Genomic DNA, 18,641 nt, shown 5'->3' on the forward strand with positions numbered 1-18,641 from the left:
GTAAGCAGTAAAGCCCTGCATCTGCATACGCCGCCACGGCGCGGAAAACCTAAGGTCGGAAGCTAGATGGCTTGAAGCTCGGAAGCTAGATGGCATTCGGTGTTTGAGATTCGTACGGCCCTCAAGGGCCGCACGATCTTTTCTTCCTCTGCCTCTCTCTCGCTCGCTCACGCGCCGACACCGCTAGCGAGCGCTGCATCGCTCGCCGGAGGGGTGGGAGGTGCCGGAGGGGTGGGAGGTGGGGGGAGCGGCTGGCGGTGAGGTCACCGCCGGCGGGGGTGATGGTGGAGGCGGAGGACGGCCGAAAGCTGGAGGAAGAAGATGAGCTCGTGTTGAGCCTTATTGGGCTTGGAAGCCATAGCTCCTATCTGGCTTCCACAAGCCGGATAGGAGCCCCGGAAGACAGCCTTCTAGGAAGCTACAAGAAGTTAGGAAGTGTTGTTCTGAACCAGTTGCACAATAGTGTCTGATCAAGTGATCGATAACAACTTTTCTGCAGTAGTAGCTGAAGTTCAGACTTCAGAGAGCTCTGCATCTCAGGTGCCCTGAGTTCTTTCAAGTGCAAGCCGCAAACATGCAACACGAGGGCATGAAAGAAATGTTGCTCGGAACCACCTGTACTACGATATATGAAAAATACATGGAACCCTCTCCACATGGTTTGCCTGGTGCTCACAGATTGTTTCTGATTCTTCTTCTGGCTCGTGCAAAGCCGTATCACTAATGACACTTAATTATTCTTTTGAGGGTTTTTTATAGAGCAAATTTATTCTCGTGAACTTGATGTGCTATTTATTTCTGTTTTCCCAGTTTTGCAGTATTTAGTACGACTTAGTATTCTATAATCCGGTTCCGATAGCAACAGCATACAGGCTTCGAACTCGCCACATCGACCAAAGGGAGAGATGCCCCTGATCTCGTCTTAAAGAGGAGAGCACACAGGCTTCGAACTCGCCACATCGATCAGAATCTTTGATCTACCTTTGTATATTTATTCTTTCTGTTCTTTCTGCTAAACAATCCCCGGTTTCAGGGACAGAAAAAGAAAGTGCATGAACCTTCCCTTGATCGCTACGCTCTTGATCAGAAAAAGAAAAAGGCTGAAAGCTGGGGTTATATCTTTAACAGATGCGTCTCCTTGATGCCTGTCAACATCATCACCGTCCCCAATCAAAGCCCCCTCCCAACTGACTGTTCATCCTTTACGATTTCACTTTTCAGCTTAACAAAATATCTGGTCCACTCAACCACTGAGCCACCCTTCCCTTGCAAATCCGCAATGGCCTGCGAGCCCTCCATTTCCCCCACCAACCTGGCTCCATTTAAGCTAAGCACTCGCGCCTGCCAACGCATCGCCTCCACTCTTCCTTGGCATGCATATACTTGCACACTGCCTGCTGGCGCTGCTCGTAGCCTAGTGCTAGGCTGCTAGCTGCTGGTACCTTTCGCTTGGTAGCTCAGACTGCTCGGCGCCACCAACCAGCTAGCCATCCATGGGGGCCAGCCTGAGCCTCGTGCCGGTGCTCGACTACTTCGCCCGGCGCGAGTTCCTCGCCGCCGGCCTCCGCCCGAACGCCGCCACGCTCCCGTACCCGGACGGCGGCGCCGGGGCGACGTGCACCGTCCACTACTGGGCGCCGCCGGGGGAGCCGCGGCTCCCGCCGCTCCTGCTTGTCCACGGCTTCGGGCCCCGGGCCACCTGGCAGTGGCGGTGCCAGGTGGGCCCCCTCTCGCGCCACTTCCACGTCATCGTGCCCGACCTCCTGGGCTTCGGCGGCAGCGCGTACCCGTTCGAGACGGCGCCGCCGCCGTCGGAGGCCACGCAGGCCGCGACGCTGGCGGCGCTGCTGGACGCGCTCCCCGGGTTGGAGGGGAGGCGCGTGGCCGCGGCAGGCACGAGCTACGGCGGGTTCGTGACCTACTGGCTGGCGCGCGCGGTGGGGGCCGGCCGGGTCGGCCCCGTGGTGATCGCGAGCTCCGACCTGCTCAAGACGGCGGCCGACGACAGGGGGTTCCTGAAGCGCGCCGGCGAAGGGTGGGGCGGCGTCGACGAGATCCTCCTCCCCGCCGAGCCCGCCGCGATGCGGAAGCTCATCGAGCTGGCGTCATACCGCCCGCCGCCGCGGGCGATGATGCCGGACTTCATGCTCCGGGACTTCATCCAGGTGCGAATCGGAATTTTTTCGCTCCGACCTTTTCTTTGGCCCGGAAGTCAACGACACATGGATTCTAGATTAGAGTCCTTTTTTCTTTCGAGATGATCCTAGATTAGAGTTGCTTGTCTTTTCAATTGCATCGCATTATAAAATAAAAGTCAAAATAACGTGGGCATCCCCGTCTCATCATCGTGCGAGATACCTACGTGTACTCCAGTTCTCAAACAAATTTTTTTTTGTGAAATTCTTAAACAAATACAAATTGGCGCGGTGATTGGTGAATGATGCATTTCTTCGAAAGTAACAGCTTTGGTTGGGAGCAAGGGCGTCTCCAATTCTGATTGCTTATAGTTGACAACTATAGGTTCCATATGTAGTTCCATATATATATATGGCAGTTTTGAAGATGTATTGCGAGAGAGAGTTGCATCGAAAAGTGAAGATGTATTGCGAGAGAGAGTTGCATCGAAAAGTGAGCAAGACTAGCTCTTCACTCCACGCTGTTTAACTAGTAAAATATTGATTGAGCTAGCTCTAAGCTAAATAATTGAAGATGGCCTAACTTGAAGCTCGTTTGGTATGGCTTATGGAGTTTCGGCTTCGCAACTGTAGCAGTACTATAGCAAGCGGAACTAAACCGCAGGAGATACCTTTTGAGCTTCATCTCCTTCCCAGTTCATTTTAAGGTCTCGGTATCCGTTCCGGCTCCGTACTACAGTGACGTACAATGCTAAATAAATAGTACGTGTTACTGTATCATGAAGCTGAAGCCCAGCCGTTTGGCACAGCTTATAGACCGCATGAGCTGCTTATGCTTAAGCTGTACCAAACGGTGGCAATGAAAACGGCTTCAACACAAAAGTCCAGGAGAAGCTGTTGTGTGGCTTGCACTGGGAGGCGAGAGCAAAAAAAAAACTGGCTTGCCCCGGCATCCCCCCCACAGCCATGTGCTATCACATTGCTTCTCAGATCGATCAAAATTACAGCAGAAATGCCACTCTTCCTACTTTCTCTCTTTGCCGGCGCTGGTGGTGGCATGCGGGCAGAGCGGTGGTGAGAGAGCACGGCTGTGCGTAGCGCACCCACGTCGGTGCAGGCTGGGATCGGGTGGAGCAGCCGCGAGACGACGCGGCCAAGTAGGGCGCACCGACGGCGGCGGCCATGGCGAGACTACTGGGTAGGAAAGAGCGGTGATTTGTTTTCCGCGAAGGAAAGATGGATGGGTCAGTGGTGCTCGGCAGGAGCGGATGAGGGTGGAATAGAAGGAGAAAAAAGAAAAAGAAATAGGAAGAAAAAAGAAGGAAAATATTATTTTGGCAACAGGACTCTATGACGAGCGCCTAATTATTAGCTTAACTATATTTTATATTATTATTATTATTTTTTCACACAAATCATATTATTAATAAAGACAATATATAAAACTCATATATACCAACAATATAGACATGCAATGTATAATGGATAATTAACATCTTCTACGCATTCTTAAAAGTTAGGAAAAACTATTTTGCTAAATATTTTTCTACAAAATAAATCAGAATTAGAAAAAGCTGTTTTTTTCGTATGAGCCTGTGAGCCTTGGCCTGAGCTAGAGCTACCAAACGGAGAGCCGTGCCAACGGGGGCCTTCGTAACAGCAGCAGCTTCTTCAGTCAGATTCAGACTGACGTGATCCCCAGCACTGCTGCTACTGCTGTAGTCTGCACATTGCCAGCAACAACCTGCCAAGTGCCAACCTTGCATTTACTTCGGGCAGAGACAAACCGTGCAACTCGGCAATAATGCCCAACAGCTTAGCTTGACCCCAGCAGGAGTCGTCCTTTCCTGATACGGTTGGAATAGTCTGTATGTGCACTTCCTGGGATTGGTCTTGATTTCAATTTTCACCTGTCCTTTTGGTCAGTCAGAGTAGGTTCAGAGTAACTGACTAAAGTACTGAACGGTTTTTCTTTTTACCATCATCTGTTAGAAACTCTTCACGGACAACAGGGAGCGTCTTGTTCATCTCCTCAAGGGGATTACGGTCGGCACGGATAAATTCCAAGTGACTCCAATATCTCAGGTACTGTTTGTTCATCCCATGCGTTACTTTACACTCCCAGATGATGCCATGCTGTAACCAAATGAGCCATGGTCCAACGCTGTGCTGTGCCTGTGCAGGACGTGTTGATTGTCTGGGGAGACCACGATCAGCTGTTCCCGCTGGAGAAAGCGTTCGCAGTTCAGAGGTACTCCGATGATTTCCGCACGCACGCTCTCTAACTCCCGTCGGTCATCGGTCCATGCAAACACTGATCGGCTTTGTCCTGTACAAACGTTGCCGTGTTCTTCAGGTCTCTGAACGGGAGCGCTAGAATGGAGGTCATCAAGAACACGGGCCACGCTCCGCAGCTGGAGGACCCGGCTCGGTTCAACAAGGTCATGCTGGACTTCTTGCTGGCCGCTCACAAGCCTGATCCCTCGGTTAATGGCGGCTCGCAGTAAGATGCGTTGGTGATTGGTAGACCTCGATTGCTTGTAATAAGATGGTTAGACGGTTCAGTGCATTCAATGGTACCCATTTTCACTGTATTTGAGAACATCTTATGAAATATATATGTACATTCTCAATTTCCTCAGCCATACGATGATTTGAAACGGGCACCGCTAATTTCCGGGCGACCGGATCCGACAACCTATCGGTACAGCCCCACGTGCATCTCCCTCCCTCATCACCAGAAAAAAATATATAAACATTTATGCACATAAAATTTATACACAATTTCTTTTTACAAAATTATTTGCATACAAAAGTTTCTGATCAAACTTCGCGAAAAAAATGGAACAAAACTTTAGGAAAAATATGGACAAAAAGTTTTGAAGAAAATTTAGGAAGGATATGATCCGAAAATAAAAAAAAACAAATAAAAATTTGTGAGCAAAATTTTGTCACAAAGATTCATGAAAAAAAATCTAGGAACAAAATTTAGAGAAAAGTTTTCGGAAAAAAGAAAAAAAAAAGGAAAAAAACAAATCGCCCTGGCGCCGGCGGCGGGCGAGCTCGCCTCGGGCCCGCACCGGCGCTCCGGCGGCGGGGGAGCCCACCGCGGGGGCCTGCGCGCCGCCGCCGGCGGACGAGCTTGCCTCGAGCCCGCGCCGACGCTCCTGGCGGCGGGGAAACCCGCCGTGGGGCCCGCGTGCCGCCGCCGCCGGTGGGGGAGGGTCGGGCTCGGGCCGACCGAGCCGCCTTCGGCACGCCAAGAAACCTAGGTGAGAGAGGAAGAGAATGAAAATGGGGAGAAGAGGAAGAACCGGAGAGGGACGAGAGCAGGTCGGAAGGGTGAAAAAGGAAAAGGGAGTGCAGGTGGGGAGTCTGGGAGGAAGCGCTCTGCGCCGGTAGGATCGACCGTAAGGTCGGGAACGTCCGGTCGGTCGTTAGCATTGCGATTTGAAACTGCATTGTGCAGAGAGTTATAACATGCAGTCACTGCAGTAACTGCACTCAGAAATCAGAACCGAGTGAGTAGTGACGTTGCACACGCATCCGGACAGATTGTTCTTTGCTTCGACGTCACCGCAGTCGATGTCGATGAGACGGTGGCCAGCTGCACCGCCCTGTCTGCCGCATCAGCATCTAATCTAACCAGCCGCTTTTCTCCGCTTGCACTTCCACGTGCCCCCGCCGGTCAAGAAGCCGTGACGCGAACGCGACCGTCTCCGAGCCACCGCTCTCTCGCCGCCATGGGCTTCAGCATCCTCCCGCTGATGGAATTCATCGCGCGCCGCGCGTTCCTCGGCGCTGGCCTCCAGCCCCACACCGCCGCTCTCCCGTCCGACGACGGCAGCGATGGCGGGCAACCGCGCACCGTCATCCACTACTGGGCGCCCCCGGGGGAGCCGCGCCTCCCGCCGCTGCTGCTCATCCACGGCTTCGGGCCCATGGCCACGTGGCAGTGGCGCCGGCAGGTGGGCCCTCTGTCCCGCCACTTCCACGTCATCGTCCCGGACCTCCTCGGCTTCGGCGCCTCCTCCCGCGGCTCCCCGGCGGCGCCCTCTGAGTTGGCGCAGGCCGCCGCGCTCGCCGCGCTACTGGACGCGCTCCCGGGCCTCACCGCGGACGCGCGCGTCGCCGCGATCGGCACCAGCTACGGCGGCTTCGTGGCCTACGCCCTGGCGCGCGCAGCGGGACCCGGCAGGGTCGGCCCCGTGGTGATGTCCAACTCCGACCTGCTCAAGACCGCCGAGGACGACAGGGCGCTCCTCGAGCGCGCTGGCGGCGGGCTCGCGCGCACGGCCGACCTGCTCATGCCGCTGGACGCGCGCGGCGCGCGGCGGCTCATGGAGCTCTCCTTCTACCGGAGGCAGGCCATTACCTTGCTGCCGGACTTCGTGCTCCGACAGGCCGTGCAGGTAACGGAACGGATTCCTCGTGCTCGATCCAGCCGCGCTGCATCTCTGGATCGCAGGAAAAAATGATTGCCCACGTCCCACGAGTGTATTATTCAGTTTTTTTCGGGAATAATTGAGGTTGAAAGAATAGTTCTTGTCAATGCAACAATTTCGCAGCAACTTTTTATGGATAAAAGGGATGGGAAGATTGAGCTGATGAAGGCTATAACTGTTGGCACAGACGAGTTCAAGTTGACACCATTGCCTCAGGTATCTCCTGCTGTCTTTTGCTGGCTGGCGTTCTGAACAGGAGAGCAGATTCACCATGCATGCTTGCTTGAACAATATGAACAGAGAATTCAAGCCAGCTACACTGAATTTTGCTTCAATCCAAGTGCGTTTGAGCTCTAATTATAATTCTGCAATTATTTGATGTTATTTATGGCAGGACGTTTTGCTCATCTGGGGTGACCATGATCAGATATTTCCCTTGGAAAAGGCCTTTGCTGTCAAGAGGTACCTCACTAGACCATATGTTGTTTTAGTATGTTTGGTTGGGCGGTGGCTTTTGGAAAAATTGCTGTGAGCTGTGGGCTGTGGAAAATCAGCTATGGTAAAAGTAAAAGGTCGTTTGGTTAGAGTAGCTGTGGCTTTTGAATAAACTATTGAGTGGACCTTATATGTCATCCACAGTTCACCCCACTCAACTCTCTCCCTATCTCACTAACGAGCTGGCTAGTCCACCCCACGGCGGAGCTCTCGCCCACGGTCGGCGAGCGCTCAGCCTTTGCTCGCCTGTCCTCGCTGTCCACTGACAGAATTTCAGCTTTCACAGTCCAAAGCGGCGGTGCGGGAAATCACGAAATCACGAGAGATTTCCAGCTCTGACACTCTAAATCCAGTTTTCACAGTCCACAACGGCGGTGGGGGAAATCACGAAATCACGAGAGAATTCGTCGATGGCCACGCCGAAGTCCGCTGACCGCCACTGCTCGCCCATCCTCACCGTCCTTGCCCATTGCTCGGCGTCGCATCGCCACCTGCTCCGCCCATTGCTCGGAGTCGCATTGCCACATGCTCCGCCCGGCCATACTGTGGCCCATGCCGCGACCGCGCGCGCCGGCGGGGTGCGGCGGGCGGCGGGCCAGCGTCCGGTGGCGGCAGACGGTGGGCCGGCGGCTGGGGGCGGCGGGCGGCGGGAGGAGGCGGACGGATTGCACGTGCGGGAGAAGGAATAGAACGGGGTGGAAACGAACCAATATGTTCGTAAAGGGTAATTGTTTCTAATTTTTTCTCCAAAAGTATTTGAAAGTAGGGAAGGTGCTTTTGGTTTTGTACTAAAGTAAAATCAGCTTTTAGGAAAAGCACATATAGCTTTTAGGCCCTTTGGTTGCAAAAGCAAAAAACAGGTTGAAAAAACTAACTAAAAGCACACTTGGAGCTACAATACATGAATCTCATAGCGATCCTGATGCAATTGGAGAGGGATGACATGAATGGCCGGTCCTTCACTTGTGGAACAATTGAGCCATGGGCCATGGCTCTGCTTACTGTATAATGCGCTGCCAAATTATGGCCGTATCGCATTGCAAACCGCCGTGGCAATCTTTTTATTTATTTATTTATTTTGATTTGCACTCGCGCGTGTGGCAGGTGCTTGGGAGAGAGTGTTAGAATGGAAATCTTCGAGAAAACAGGCCATGTGCCTCAGATGGAGGACCCGGCCCGGTTCAACAAGCTTATATTGGATTTCTTACTAGCATCACAAAAGCCTCCTTCGATTCAGCAGTAGCGGTTCAAACGGCCAAATTGGTTCAGTTGAGCGAGTCTGAAACGGTGGCGTGGAGCAAGTTGAGAAAGTTCAGCATGCTGCATGCATATGAAGTTGTCCCCACCACTCCATGCAAACGCCTCAAGCCATTGTTCCCCTCTCTTTTGATTTTGAATGAAGGATGATAGTTCCAGCAAAATGCTCTAGTGTAAACCTGTAGTTGTGGCCTGTGAATTAGTTATACTGTACTTGTACATTATTTATTCCACTGATGTGGAAAATAAGGAAGTGTTTCCCGCCAGTTCATTCGGTGAAACACAACTGCTTCTGCTACCTGTTTACCAAGGTATCTTAGTCCTATCATCCAAAAATAAAAATAACATTTGTCACTTGATATTGGCAAAATTGGCTACTGGACACCGTTGAAAGATGACTTTTGTTACAAACCACTAAAAACACTTTGCTTTGCTAGAAGGCATTGTAGAACTGTGGTAATTTCCTGGACACTATACCCATTGTTATATTTAAATTTTAATGAAAATTAAATACTCCCTGTTTTTTGGCAAAGGATATGTGCCAAAAAATATTCTCCTAAACCAAAATTGCCTAAGAATGATGATGAACAAAATATCGACCATATATATTTTTTTCTAAGGGCGATAACATCCTATCGGCCATAATACTTGATTTGCTCAAGTCGACGCAGTATTTACATGCTTCGGCCTCCACTCCTTCCTGATTCGTGTTAGCTTAGCCGGCTTCTCTTCAGTTTGTTGCTCCATCGCTCCTCACTTGCGCATGCTTTGTAATTTTCCTTTTTTGGGTGTGGGATAAGCCCAAGGGACACCACCTCAACTGTACACACTTAGAATTTTGCTTGTTGCTACCTTCACATTGCCTAACAGTAGCACACACATTATTTTTTACCAAATTGTTATTGCAAGCTACCGGTCTATATAATGCACCATAGTTTGGATATGAAGTAGGATATTTAATCATATATGGTTGCATGTACATACTACTATAATCAGCAGGTGAGTAATAGCAAGGATAAGACCAAGACCATGGCATAATTGATCCAACAAAAGAATATAGTGCAATAGCAAAATTATCTTGTTGTTGGTGCGTACCTTGTTGTGTTTCATGTCTTGGTGGTGATTTTGCATCTCTAGTACTGTATGGCTGACTCCTTCGCCTCTGAGCAGCTCCTTTCATTTTTTACTTGGCCAGGAGTTCTTCAAAGCTCGGCCTTACTCTATTCTTGGACTTGAAGGCATTTCCTGGCCTACTGGAGGCACCGATCAGATCGGCCTGAGAACCGGTCAGACTAGTTGGCGTGCTGCCGACCTTCTTATTCTTGTCTTGCCCCCGAGCATTGAAGCCTTTGCTGCAACTTGAGGGGTTTCCTTCATTGGCACCTTCTTCTCAGGCCTCTCCTCACCTATGAGTACATTTTCCCCTTTAGCCTTTTCAGCCTGATCTGGCCGAATGAGCACTTTGGGATTTGTTAACTCAAGAATGTTTATAGAAAAGTCATTTTGATCGATCTGCATTCCGTGAAAATGCAATCGTCCTTCATTGATGGCCGATTGTATTTGTCTACGGAAAACATTACAGTCATTAGTACCATGAGAAAAAGAATTATACCACTTGCAATAAGCATGCTGCTTTAAATCATCAACTGGAGGCATAGTACCATGAGAAAAAGAATTATACCACTTGCAATAAGCATGCTGCTTTAAATCATCAACTGGAGGCACAACTTAATCTTTCCAGCCTTTGTTAGTTCATCAAAGATTCTATCATATTTAAACACATCAAAAGTGAATGAATTTCACCTCATCTTGCCGATTTTTATGGATCGGCTTGATAGAAACACAACTGTTTGGTATATCTTTTAGTGACCATACAAATTCAGCAGCATAAACATCCTTACTCTCATCGTTCGAGGTTTCATAATTTATCATATACATATTACAACAATTAGATTTGAGCCGAGTATCTTTACTTCAGCTTTCTTAAGCCAAAGCTCTTTGCAAAACTTAGGTAATATTAGCAAATTCATGACCTTCCAATCTTTCTCTAATATGGGACCGCAATCCATTAAAAGCTAATTTAGCAAGATCCCTCTCGGAGATAACAAGACTATAACAACAATTGTTTATCTCTAAATCTTCTAATATAATCAGCAATAGATTCATCATAAATTTGCCTAACCGATGTTAAATGACTCAATCTTTAACTCATTATCTCCACTATAAAAGTGATCATGAATTTTTTTGCTCTAATTGCTCCCAAGTATGAATAGAATTAACAAGTAATGAAGCAAACCATGAAAAAGTAGTTCCAGTTAAAGACAAAGAAAATAATCGCACTTTCACTTCTTCTATGGAACTAGCTTCTCCTAATTGAGCTAGATATTGGCTAATGTGCTCCCAAGTAGTTTTGCTATCATTCCCGCTAAATTTCACAAAATCAGGACAACACCAACCAGAAGTATAAGAAGCCGAATCAAAGCTCAATGGATACGGATTTTGATATGTACGGGTTTTATGTTTCACCTCTATTCCATAATCCTCCTTCATTTGTTTAGCAAGATTGGTATTAAACCTATCAATAATTTCTTAAATAGTGGTTGGCCTAGATGATTGTAATGTAGAAGCATTCGATTGCAACACATTCTATTGTACAAGTGGATTTGGAGCATTATGTTGCAAATGACTATTTAATTGTGGATTAGGCATGGAACCATATGAAACACCCACTCCAACAGGAACCGCGGGCAGAGTGCCATGAGCTACTGTAGTATATGGAACTACAAAATCAGGAACCTCACTAGATCGACCAGAGCCAACCTGAACGGGAGGTAGAGTAGCTATAGGCTCTGGAGATGACGCATATAGAACCATGGCACCTAGACCGGTCTGACCGGTTGAACCATGCGGTCTGACCGGTGTAATCTGATCAGATTGAGGTGGAGGTGTTTGTCCCACGAAATAGTTCAACGCCATGCCATACCGAGGCTCCACTATGTGTGCTGCCGATGCACTACAAGATGGGATTTGAGATTCTACAGTATTAGAAACAGATGCAACATTATTACCCCCTCAACTCATTTACCATTGCTCTTATCTACCATATCTTGCATATTTTTAGCTACCGATAAGCGCAAATTATCTATTACAATGTAAGATCATCCATGATAATAAAAAGAGACGGTGATGATGATGTGCTCACGTTAGTTTGTACCTCAGGTGGTGGAGTGCCGAAGGTGACGTTCTTGGTCTTTGTGATGTTGCCGTGACGATCCTCCTCGAAGCGCGACAAGATTTTTTCCTTGCATCGCTCCAATTATTGTACCGCATCTTCTACAATTCTTTAGCTCTTCTTCAAGAGCCTTGTGTTCGTCGGCTGCAATATTTTTTAGATCCAACCTGACAATATTGGACTCACTAATCATAGAATTATCTTTTCTTCTCCAACAAAGTCGTTAAAATGTGTTTGTTCGTGTGTTGGATCGATTTTAGCGCCAACGACTTGTCAAATGTACTGCTCCACCCTTGCTTACATTGCTCGCACCTGGGAGCACGCTCTGGTTCCTCTTAAGTCCCGCCTTCGCAAGCTCCTCCGCGTCGGCCCCTACCTCGAGCACGTTCGGGAGCGTCTACCGCGAGCATCGTCCCCTATTTGGGCAAGCTCCTGCTCCATCTTCATCGCCACCGCCGGCATTAGCTGGAGCGGGCCCATCGTCGGAAGTGGGCGCAGTCGCCGGAATCGAGTGCCGCGTCGCCGTAAGTGGGCGCAGTCGCCTGGGTCGAGCGCCGCAGCCGCCGGGATCGAGAGCTGCGGCCGCTTGGAGCAGGCCGCGCCGCCGGCGATCGAGCGTCGCAGCCGCCTTGAGCAGGCCGCGCCGCCGAGATCGAGAGCCGCGGCCGCTTGGAGCAGGCCGCGCCGCCGGGGATCGAGCGTCGCAGCCGCCTTGAGCAGGCAGCGCCGCGGGGATCGAGCGTCCCAGCCACCTGGAGCCGCGTGCCGGGGGGACCAGGCTCTGCAGGGAGGGGCGCGCGAGGAGCGAGGCGCACTGCAGGGATTGGGCTCCGCCCGCCAGGAGTTGAGCTGCAGGTGTCGCTCGTTTCTATTCTGAAATTGCAGAGGGTTCAATTCAACCCCGTTCCCCCACAGCAAGTCTGCTGCTGGCTAAAGCTTATGGACTGGCCTAGATGCACTACTCCAGAAGAGGCTCAGATATGAGAGTGCGCCTCTAGAATAATGTCTGTGCTTACCTGCGTGATTGAAAGCATGGGCTCATCCTGTAGTAGACCTCATTCCTTAAACGAGGCTGAAGCAGCTGAAAATGCAAGGGTAACTTGTCGTATAGACCAAGTAAATGCTATTAGTAGGTTTTGATTTTGAGCTGGTTAGCACTAAGCAACTGCATTTGATTCCTTCTGGTACTCATGGTGTGTGTGTACAGTCTGCTGACATCGACCGGCAGATTTTGCAACAGACAAAGGCAGAGCAACACATCCACAAGCTCTTACTTCTCGGTAATGCCAACTTACTTGAACTGAAGAGGTATTTTGTCATGTGAAGTACTCCTATCTGTTGTTGTGTAGACTTTTGTCTCGATAGTTTGCTGGCTGAACCAAAAGAGCTATCTCTATAGTTTCTCCCTAGTCAATTGTCTTTGTGTATCATTCAGACTTGTAAATGCTATCTTTGCATGCTGGTCATCAATAAATTTCTTTGCCTGTCTGTCTTTCTTTGGCCCTGTTTGGAACAGCTTAAATCCAGCTTATGGTCAAAATAAGCTGAAACTAGAAGCCAAACGGCGTGCTTTTTTGCAGCTTTTTTTGGCCGCGCTTCTCCCCACCACCTTCATTTGTACTAAAACGCAGAAGCTAGTTCAGATCCGCTTCTCAAATAAGCGCTATTTCAATATTTATACATCTTATCTGAGCAGCGCTTCTCCCGGCCGCGGTTCCAAACAGGGCCTTTGTAAGGTGCTGGAGAATTGGGAAAGTCTACAATATTTAAACAGGCAAGGCTCATGTCATTCCTTTGTGGATCATAATTCCTATACCATCAGCAGGTCACTTATATTTCTGATTGCTCATTTGCAGATAAAGCTCATTTTCCAAACTGGTTTCGATGAGGGAGAACTTAGGAGCTATACTTCAGTCATCCACGCGAACGTGTATCAGACAATTAAAGTATGCTATACTAGAAAGGGTTTGTCATTTTTTTTCACTAACAGCGTAGTGGGTATTATGTAGAAAAAATTTGATTGTAGATTGGTATGCTGCTCCTATGGGGGTGTATTTGCACATCTTTTGCCTCAGTAATGAGTTAATGTGCACAGATTCTATATGACGGAGCTAAAGAGCTAGCCCAAGTGGAATCAGATTCCTCAAAATATGTTCTATCCCCAGATAATCAGGTTTGTGCCCTTGTTTTCTTCAGTAATTAGAGTTACTTTTTGGAATATAGAAACTTGGTTATTCTGAAATGTAATGATTCTAATGTGGTACGGCTGAGATGATTGCAATGGTTGAATCAGTCTGGAACTGTGCTGATCTCAAATGCATTATTATGCTTTGCATTGTCATTTGCTAATGAAATGACATCCCTTGAACATTAAATTGAACCCAATGGAAAAGGGGAGAAACAATGTGCAGCCATTCATTTTTATCTATTTCTCCTTAGATTTTCCAGAAAATCATTTATGTCTTTATAACTGGAAACCTTGCTGATATATTCGATTGCTTGAGGGAAAAAGGCTAACATTAGTATGCTTGACTAATTGTTGTTTGAAATGTTGGGTATACAGAATTCATCTATCATGAGGTATTAAACATTTTTTTTTGGTTTGTAGTTCTGAGGCTAAACAATTATATGTCACCTTTGTAGGCATTGCGATGCCTTTGCTAGCTCATAGAAGCTTCTCATCGTCCACCTTGTCCTAACTTCAGGAGATCGGGGAGAAACTATCAGAAATTGGTGCAAAATTGGATTACCCATTGCTGAACAAAGAGCTTGTACAGGATGTAAGAAAACTATGGCAAGATCCAGCCATTCAGGTGAAAAATATTGCTATTTTGTTTAAAGAAATTGTATAGACAGATGAACAGAAAGCTTGATTACTGAGAAATGCATTTGTAGGAAACTTATTCACGTGGAAGTATTCTGCAAGTCCCTGACTGTGCACGGTACTTCATGAGCAATTTGGACAGATTAGCTGAAGTAGATTATGTACCACCAAAGGTATGTAATTATGCCCAATCTAGAATCTTTTAAGCCTTATTTACAGGTTTTCTGATATTAGCATACCATTTCCTGTTGATTGTGTTTGAGGTTGCCGAATTGCATAAGAGGTTGGGTTAAATGTGAGATATACAGATATCCCTTTCCTCTTGAAGACCTTAGGAGTTAGGAGGCAATTAGTTCAAGTATGCAGGAAGTGGCTAAATATTATACCTTGCATATATCAATCTTGAATAGAATCCCCATTCACAATTGCAGTGAAGTGAGTGAAAATTCTACTAGACTAAATGAGGCATAGTCTTATCTGAGTCCCCCAACCTTTTGAGTTTCGATGTGTTGCTCAATGCTCAACCAGAACCTTTTGCTGAAAAGACCTTTGGTTCCTTTCACAACTTCCAAAACATTAGCATGACTACATTACCCAGACTATGTTTCAGTTTTTGTAATGATGTCTCCTCCTAAGCAAAAAAATATGTTAAATTATATCTATTTGTTTGAATCATTATAGTTGTGCATGGTGAAGCAGCCTCTAAAGTAGATACCATGGAATCATCTAGTTATGGTCAAGCACCCTGATGGTGTATAGGAACTACAACCTATCTTTTGTTTTAATTTCCTTTTATGTGAATGTTCCGTCATATAATTTTGGTTTCTGTACATGGTTATTTGATAATAGGTCTTAAGGGTTTGCATTTTATCTATTGTACTTATCTGGGCTGATTTTTGCAGGAGGACATGCTTTATGCAAGAGTACAGACGAATGGTGCGGTAGAAGTTCAGTTTAGGTAACTGCTGACATGGTATTTGCATATTTCTTTTGCTACACTCTGTCTGGGTCACGAACTAAATTGGTATTATTGAGTAACAGATAACTTTAATCTTCTAATTAGTAAGTTTTTATTTTCCTACAGCCCTCTTGGAGAGAGCAAAATAGGTGGAGAGGTCTATAGGTTGTACGACGTAGGAGGCCAAAGAAATGATAGAAGGAAGTGGATTCATCTTTTTGAGGTGTTAATGCTGTAATCTTTTGTGCTGCCATTAGCGAGTAAGTACATTTTCATTGTTTACACTTCATTGACTTGAACTTATCCTAAACTGCTGAATTGTACTCGGAAGCTGTTCCTTTAGATTTTGTCAAGATGCACAGCACCACCAAAAGTTTGGTTTATAAGTTGCCATGTACAATCTGATCAATGTTTTGTTATTCATGTGTTCTTTATGTTTAGTTGGGGTGTTCCTGACATTAATTCTATTTCTATTGAATATAGTTTTGAAATATTTTGAACAAAAATTGAGCCCAGGCTGTTAATTTCAGGTATGATCAGATGCTATTCGAGGATGAGACGAAGAACAGAATGATGGAGACCAAAGGACTCTTTGACTGGGTGCTAAAGCAAAGATGTTTTGAGGTTTGTATTAGACTTCATCAGAATTTTTTGTTCTCATGTTAATATATTGTCATCTTGAACCCACCCTGATGCCATTCTGACTTCCAGAAAACCTCATTTATGTTGTTTCTCAACAAATTCGACATATTTGAGAGGAAAATACAAAAGGTAAGGGTCACCTTTTGAAACCTATCAAGAGCTGAGTAATACTAAATCCGCTGGAGTGCCAACATTGTTTGACTTGTCATCCTTATGTAGGTTCCTTTGAGTGTGTGCGAGTGGTTTAAAGACTACCAGCCTACTGTGCCTGGCAAACAGGAGGTTGAACATGCCTACGAGTGAGTGTGCTCCTGTCTCCCTATCACTCTATTAATGTCAGATAAAGATGTATATGTGCACATACATGCCAAAAAATAACTTTTCCACTTTGCTATCTTACACCTGCATGTGCAAAACTGCTGCTTATGCTCTGGAGGGTCAATTTACAGGTTTGTGAAAAAGAAGTTTGAGGAGCTCTACTTCCAGAGCAGCAAGCCAGACCGTGTAGACCGAGTGTTCAAGATTTACAGAACAACTGCCCTGGATCAGAAACTTGTAAAGAAGACATTTAAATTGATCGATGAGAGTATGAGGCGCTCCAGAGAAGGAACTTGAACGAGTATGTGTTGTTGTAAGTCACAAGAAAAGTAATTAGGATGGTGAGAGGAACAGAGAGTTTACAGTGTCACAACTTTGCCTATTGTAATTCTTTTTGCATGGGGAACATTTATTGATCATTTTGTTCTTCCACAAGCTGGTAAAGATACCTGCTGCGCATTGTGGCCTGTGGAAAAATTGGTTCCTCTCTACCATGTCGCAGTCAGGTTCATTAGTGCAGATTGTGATCCTGAATTTGTTGACCAGAAATAGCTGAAAGTTCGATTCAGGTGTTATGGCTGAAAATTTGCATTCGTTTGCATCGGGTGTCTGAAAGATAAACTGTAATACGAACAGTCAAGCAGGTTCCTCTACATACATGCAGAAAGCACAGCCCTCAAGGAAGGAGTTCCTCAACGCATTACAACACCAAAAAAAAAAACATTTGAAGCGACGTGATCTACCAAAATAATTCTGCATGCTACATTGCCAGAAGTTTGTGATTCGATGGTTACAGGGCCTGCATGCAGAACTGCTTTTTCATGCTCAAGTTGGAGTGCAGATTATGCGAGCGTCCGATCCGAGCTATGTTCTGTCCAGCCGGTAACAAGGCACTGACGAACACAACGCCTAGTGATCACCATCTCCCTGCGATTTCCGGGACTGCATTCTCTGCATCCATTTCCTCTGGTTGGCCGTCAGGTCAAGGGGCGCGGAGCAGCTGGACGTAGCAGCGCTGCTATGGCGATGATGCTCTGGAGCTGCCGCAGAGTCGGGGAGCTCTGCCGGAAGCGCGGCGGCGGTGCTGGTGAAGGCGTTGAGGACCAGGAAGGCGAGGATGGGCGACAGGTCCAGCGTTCCCCCCAGCGGCGGGATGATGCCCCGGAAGATGTTCAGGTACGGGTCACAGATCGTGCTGCATTGCATTAGCATCATGGTCATATACACATCAGGAAAGCTGCATATTCTGAGACTTTGGGGGTCAATGCATTAGCATCCAAATCCAGCTATTGGTTCGTCATGCTCAACCTCTTCTTTTATCTGAAGAAACGTGCAAGGCAGAAGCTTTTCTGTCTTGCGGTATTGATTTTCATTGGCCCTTACTGGAGCAAGCGAAATTGCGTGAAATTGCTGAGCAGAAATCACTGCAGTACTGACCTTACTTTCAATCTTTTGATGGGGAATGGCACATCGTAGTCTCAAATGTGGTAGCTAGTTTAGGAAATGTGGGTTACTGTCAAATCATATAGTTTTCTAGCGATCCAGGAGCAAATTTTAAATATTGTACAACATCGATAAGAATTGTAGTGTGGACGATACGGTACGTGCAGCTGCAGTGGTGTTTGTTACCTGAGAGGCGCGACGATGGCGGGCGGCGTGTTGGGGAACCAGGTGAGCACGAGCCTGACGACGAGCACGGTGTTGTAGAGGCTGAGGAAGTTGTTGATGCCATTGGCCACCACCACGCCGGCCACCGAGTCCCCCAGCACCGCCGCGAAGCAGTGCTCCCCGGACAGCAGCGCGTCCCGCCGTGCCGCCACCAGCAGCCTCCTGCTCTGCTCATTCCATCAGACCACAACGGCGTTAGCTTTCGTCAACCATGTATCGCGATCGAGCTCAACAAAGACGGCGTGCATGTGTTTGCCCTACCTGGGAGAAGGAAGAGAGGTGGGAGTGGACGGCGAAGAGCGGCTTCAGGAGCGGGTGCGCGGCGGCCGCGGACGCGAGCTCCTCGAGGCGGCGGGCGATAGGGGTGAGGACGTCGGGGGCGGGGAGCGCGCGTGGCCGGTGGACGCCGGGGAAGGGGATGTGGCGTACGGCGAGGAGGAGTGGCGGCGTCGAGACGTGGTGTTGAGGCGGGTCGGCGTTGGGGGAGGCCATTGGTGCGGTGCGGTGCGGCGCTCAAGCGGGTCGAGGCGGATGGCAGACGAGAGGTTTCAGATTTCAGATAACGTTTCGAGACAGATCAGATGGCATGGTGTTATTTTTTAGATTGGTCCATGGAGTATTCGGAAATTAGCAAAAGCTATTAAGAAATTGTTGATTGCTGATAGGA

The 18,641-nt window shown here is 47.7% G+C and overlaps 4 protein-coding genes across 7 annotated transcripts; 3 read left to right on the plus strand and 1 right to left on the minus strand.

Moving 5' to 3' along the window:
* The first annotated feature begins 1,295 nt into the window (after positions 1-1,295).
* On the plus strand, positions 1,296-4,768 carry LOC101785513 (2-hydroxymuconate semialdehyde hydrolase). Its single transcript, XM_004985444.3, has 4 exons — positions 1,296-2,165; positions 4,128-4,220; positions 4,319-4,386; positions 4,492-4,768. The coding sequence occupies exons 1-4, from the start codon at positions 1,494-1,496 to the stop codon at positions 4,640-4,642; spliced, it is 984 nt and encodes a 327-aa protein (XP_004985501.1). The 5' UTR covers positions 1,296-1,493; the 3' UTR covers positions 4,643-4,768.
* Positions 4,769-5,637: 869 nt separating this feature from the next.
* On the plus strand, positions 5,638-13,060 carry LOC101786722 (2-hydroxymuconate semialdehyde hydrolase). 4 transcript variants are annotated; one of them, XM_022822864.1, is made up of 5 exons: positions 5,643-6,547; positions 6,704-6,796; positions 6,975-7,042; positions 9,528-9,618; positions 11,552-11,653. In XM_022822864.1, the coding sequence occupies exons 1-4, from the start codon at positions 5,879-5,881 to the stop codon at positions 9,610-9,612; spliced, it is 915 nt and encodes a 304-aa protein (XP_022678599.1). In that variant the 5' UTR covers positions 5,643-5,878; the 3' UTR covers positions 9,613-9,618; positions 11,552-11,653. The 4 variants fall into 4 exon arrangements, with proteins under 4 accessions (XP_004985503.1, XP_022678599.1, XP_004985505.1 ...); XM_004985446.3 differs by lacking the exon at positions 9,528-9,618 and having other exon boundaries at positions 5,638-6,547; positions 11,552-13,060; XM_004985448.3 differs by lacking the exon at positions 11,552-11,653 and having other exon boundaries at positions 5,644-6,547; positions 9,528-9,841.
* LOC101786333 (guanine nucleotide-binding protein alpha-1 subunit) lies at positions 11,895-16,754 on the plus strand. The gene is given in 14 exon segments (XM_012842800.3): positions 11,895-12,659; positions 12,772-12,844; positions 13,301-13,338; positions 13,421-13,510; positions 13,660-13,737; positions 14,270-14,377; positions 14,460-14,561; positions 15,291-15,346; positions 15,473-15,564; positions 15,567-15,606; positions 15,877-15,970; positions 16,058-16,117; positions 16,208-16,287; positions 16,438-16,754. Coding segments are annotated over 14 exon segments (1,170 nt in total). The 5' UTR covers positions 11,895-12,566; the 3' UTR covers positions 16,604-16,754.
* A 158-nt stretch (positions 16,755-16,912) lies between these two features.
* On the minus strand, positions 16,913-18,522 carry LOC101785923 (ylmG homolog protein 2, chloroplastic). Its single transcript, XM_004985445.4, has 3 exons — positions 18,236-18,522; positions 17,936-18,141; positions 16,913-17,501 (listed from the first exon to the last, which is right to left on the minus strand). Exons 1-3 carry the CDS (start codon positions 18,464-18,466, stop codon positions 17,216-17,218), a joined length of 723 nt encoding a protein of 240 aa, XP_004985502.1. The 5' UTR covers positions 18,467-18,522; the 3' UTR covers positions 16,913-17,215.
* Positions 18,523-18,641: the final 119 nt, after the last annotated feature.

Source organism: Setaria italica, chromosome IX (assembly GCF_000263155.2).
Source record: "Setaria italica strain Yugu1 chromosome IX, Setaria_italica_v2.0, whole genome shotgun sequence".
NCBI classification, from domain to species: domain Eukaryota; kingdom Viridiplantae; phylum Streptophyta; class Magnoliopsida; order Poales; family Poaceae; genus Setaria; species Setaria italica.

What these genes read in the sequence shown, in the direction of transcription:
- LOC101785513 (XM_004985444.3), top strand. Translation starts at nt 1,494, where the DNA reads ATGGGGGCCAGCCTGAGCCTCGTGCCGGTGCTCGACTACTTCGCCCGG. An exon ending in TGCTCCGGGACTTCATCCAG is followed by an intron (nt 2,166 to 4,127) that starts GTGCGAATCGGA and finishes ATCATCTGTTAG; the next exon opens with AAACTCTTCACGGACAACAG. An exon ending in AAGTGACTCCAATATCTCAG is followed by an intron (nt 4,221 to 4,318) that starts GTACTGTTTGTT and finishes GTGCCTGTGCAG; the next exon opens with GACGTGTTGATTGTCTGGGG.
- LOC101786722 (XM_004985446.3), top strand. Translation starts at nt 5,879, where the DNA reads ATGGGCTTCAGCATCCTCCCGCTGATGGAATTCATCGCGCGCCGCGCG. An exon ending in TGCTCCGACAGGCCGTGCAG is followed by an intron (nt 6,548 to 6,703) that starts GTAACGGAACGG and finishes ACAATTTCGCAG; the next exon opens with CAACTTTTTATGGATAAAAG. An exon ending in AGTTGACACCATTGCCTCAG is followed by an intron (nt 6,797 to 6,974) that starts GTATCTCCTGCT and finishes TATTTATGGCAG; the next exon opens with GACGTTTTGCTCATCTGGGG.
- LOC101785923 (XM_004985445.4), bottom strand. Translation starts at nt 18,466, where the DNA reads ATGGCCTCCCCCAACGCCGACCCGCCTCAACACCACGTCTCGACGCCG. An exon ending in ACCTCTCTTCCTTCTCCCAG is followed by an intron (nt 18,142 to 18,235) that starts GTAGGGCAAACA and finishes TGGAATGAGCAG; the next exon opens with AGCAGGAGGCTGCTGGTGGC. An exon ending in GCCATCGTCGCGCCTCTCAG is followed by an intron (nt 17,502 to 17,935) that starts GTAACAAACACC and finishes AATGCAATGCAG; the next exon opens with CACGATCTGTGACCCGTACC.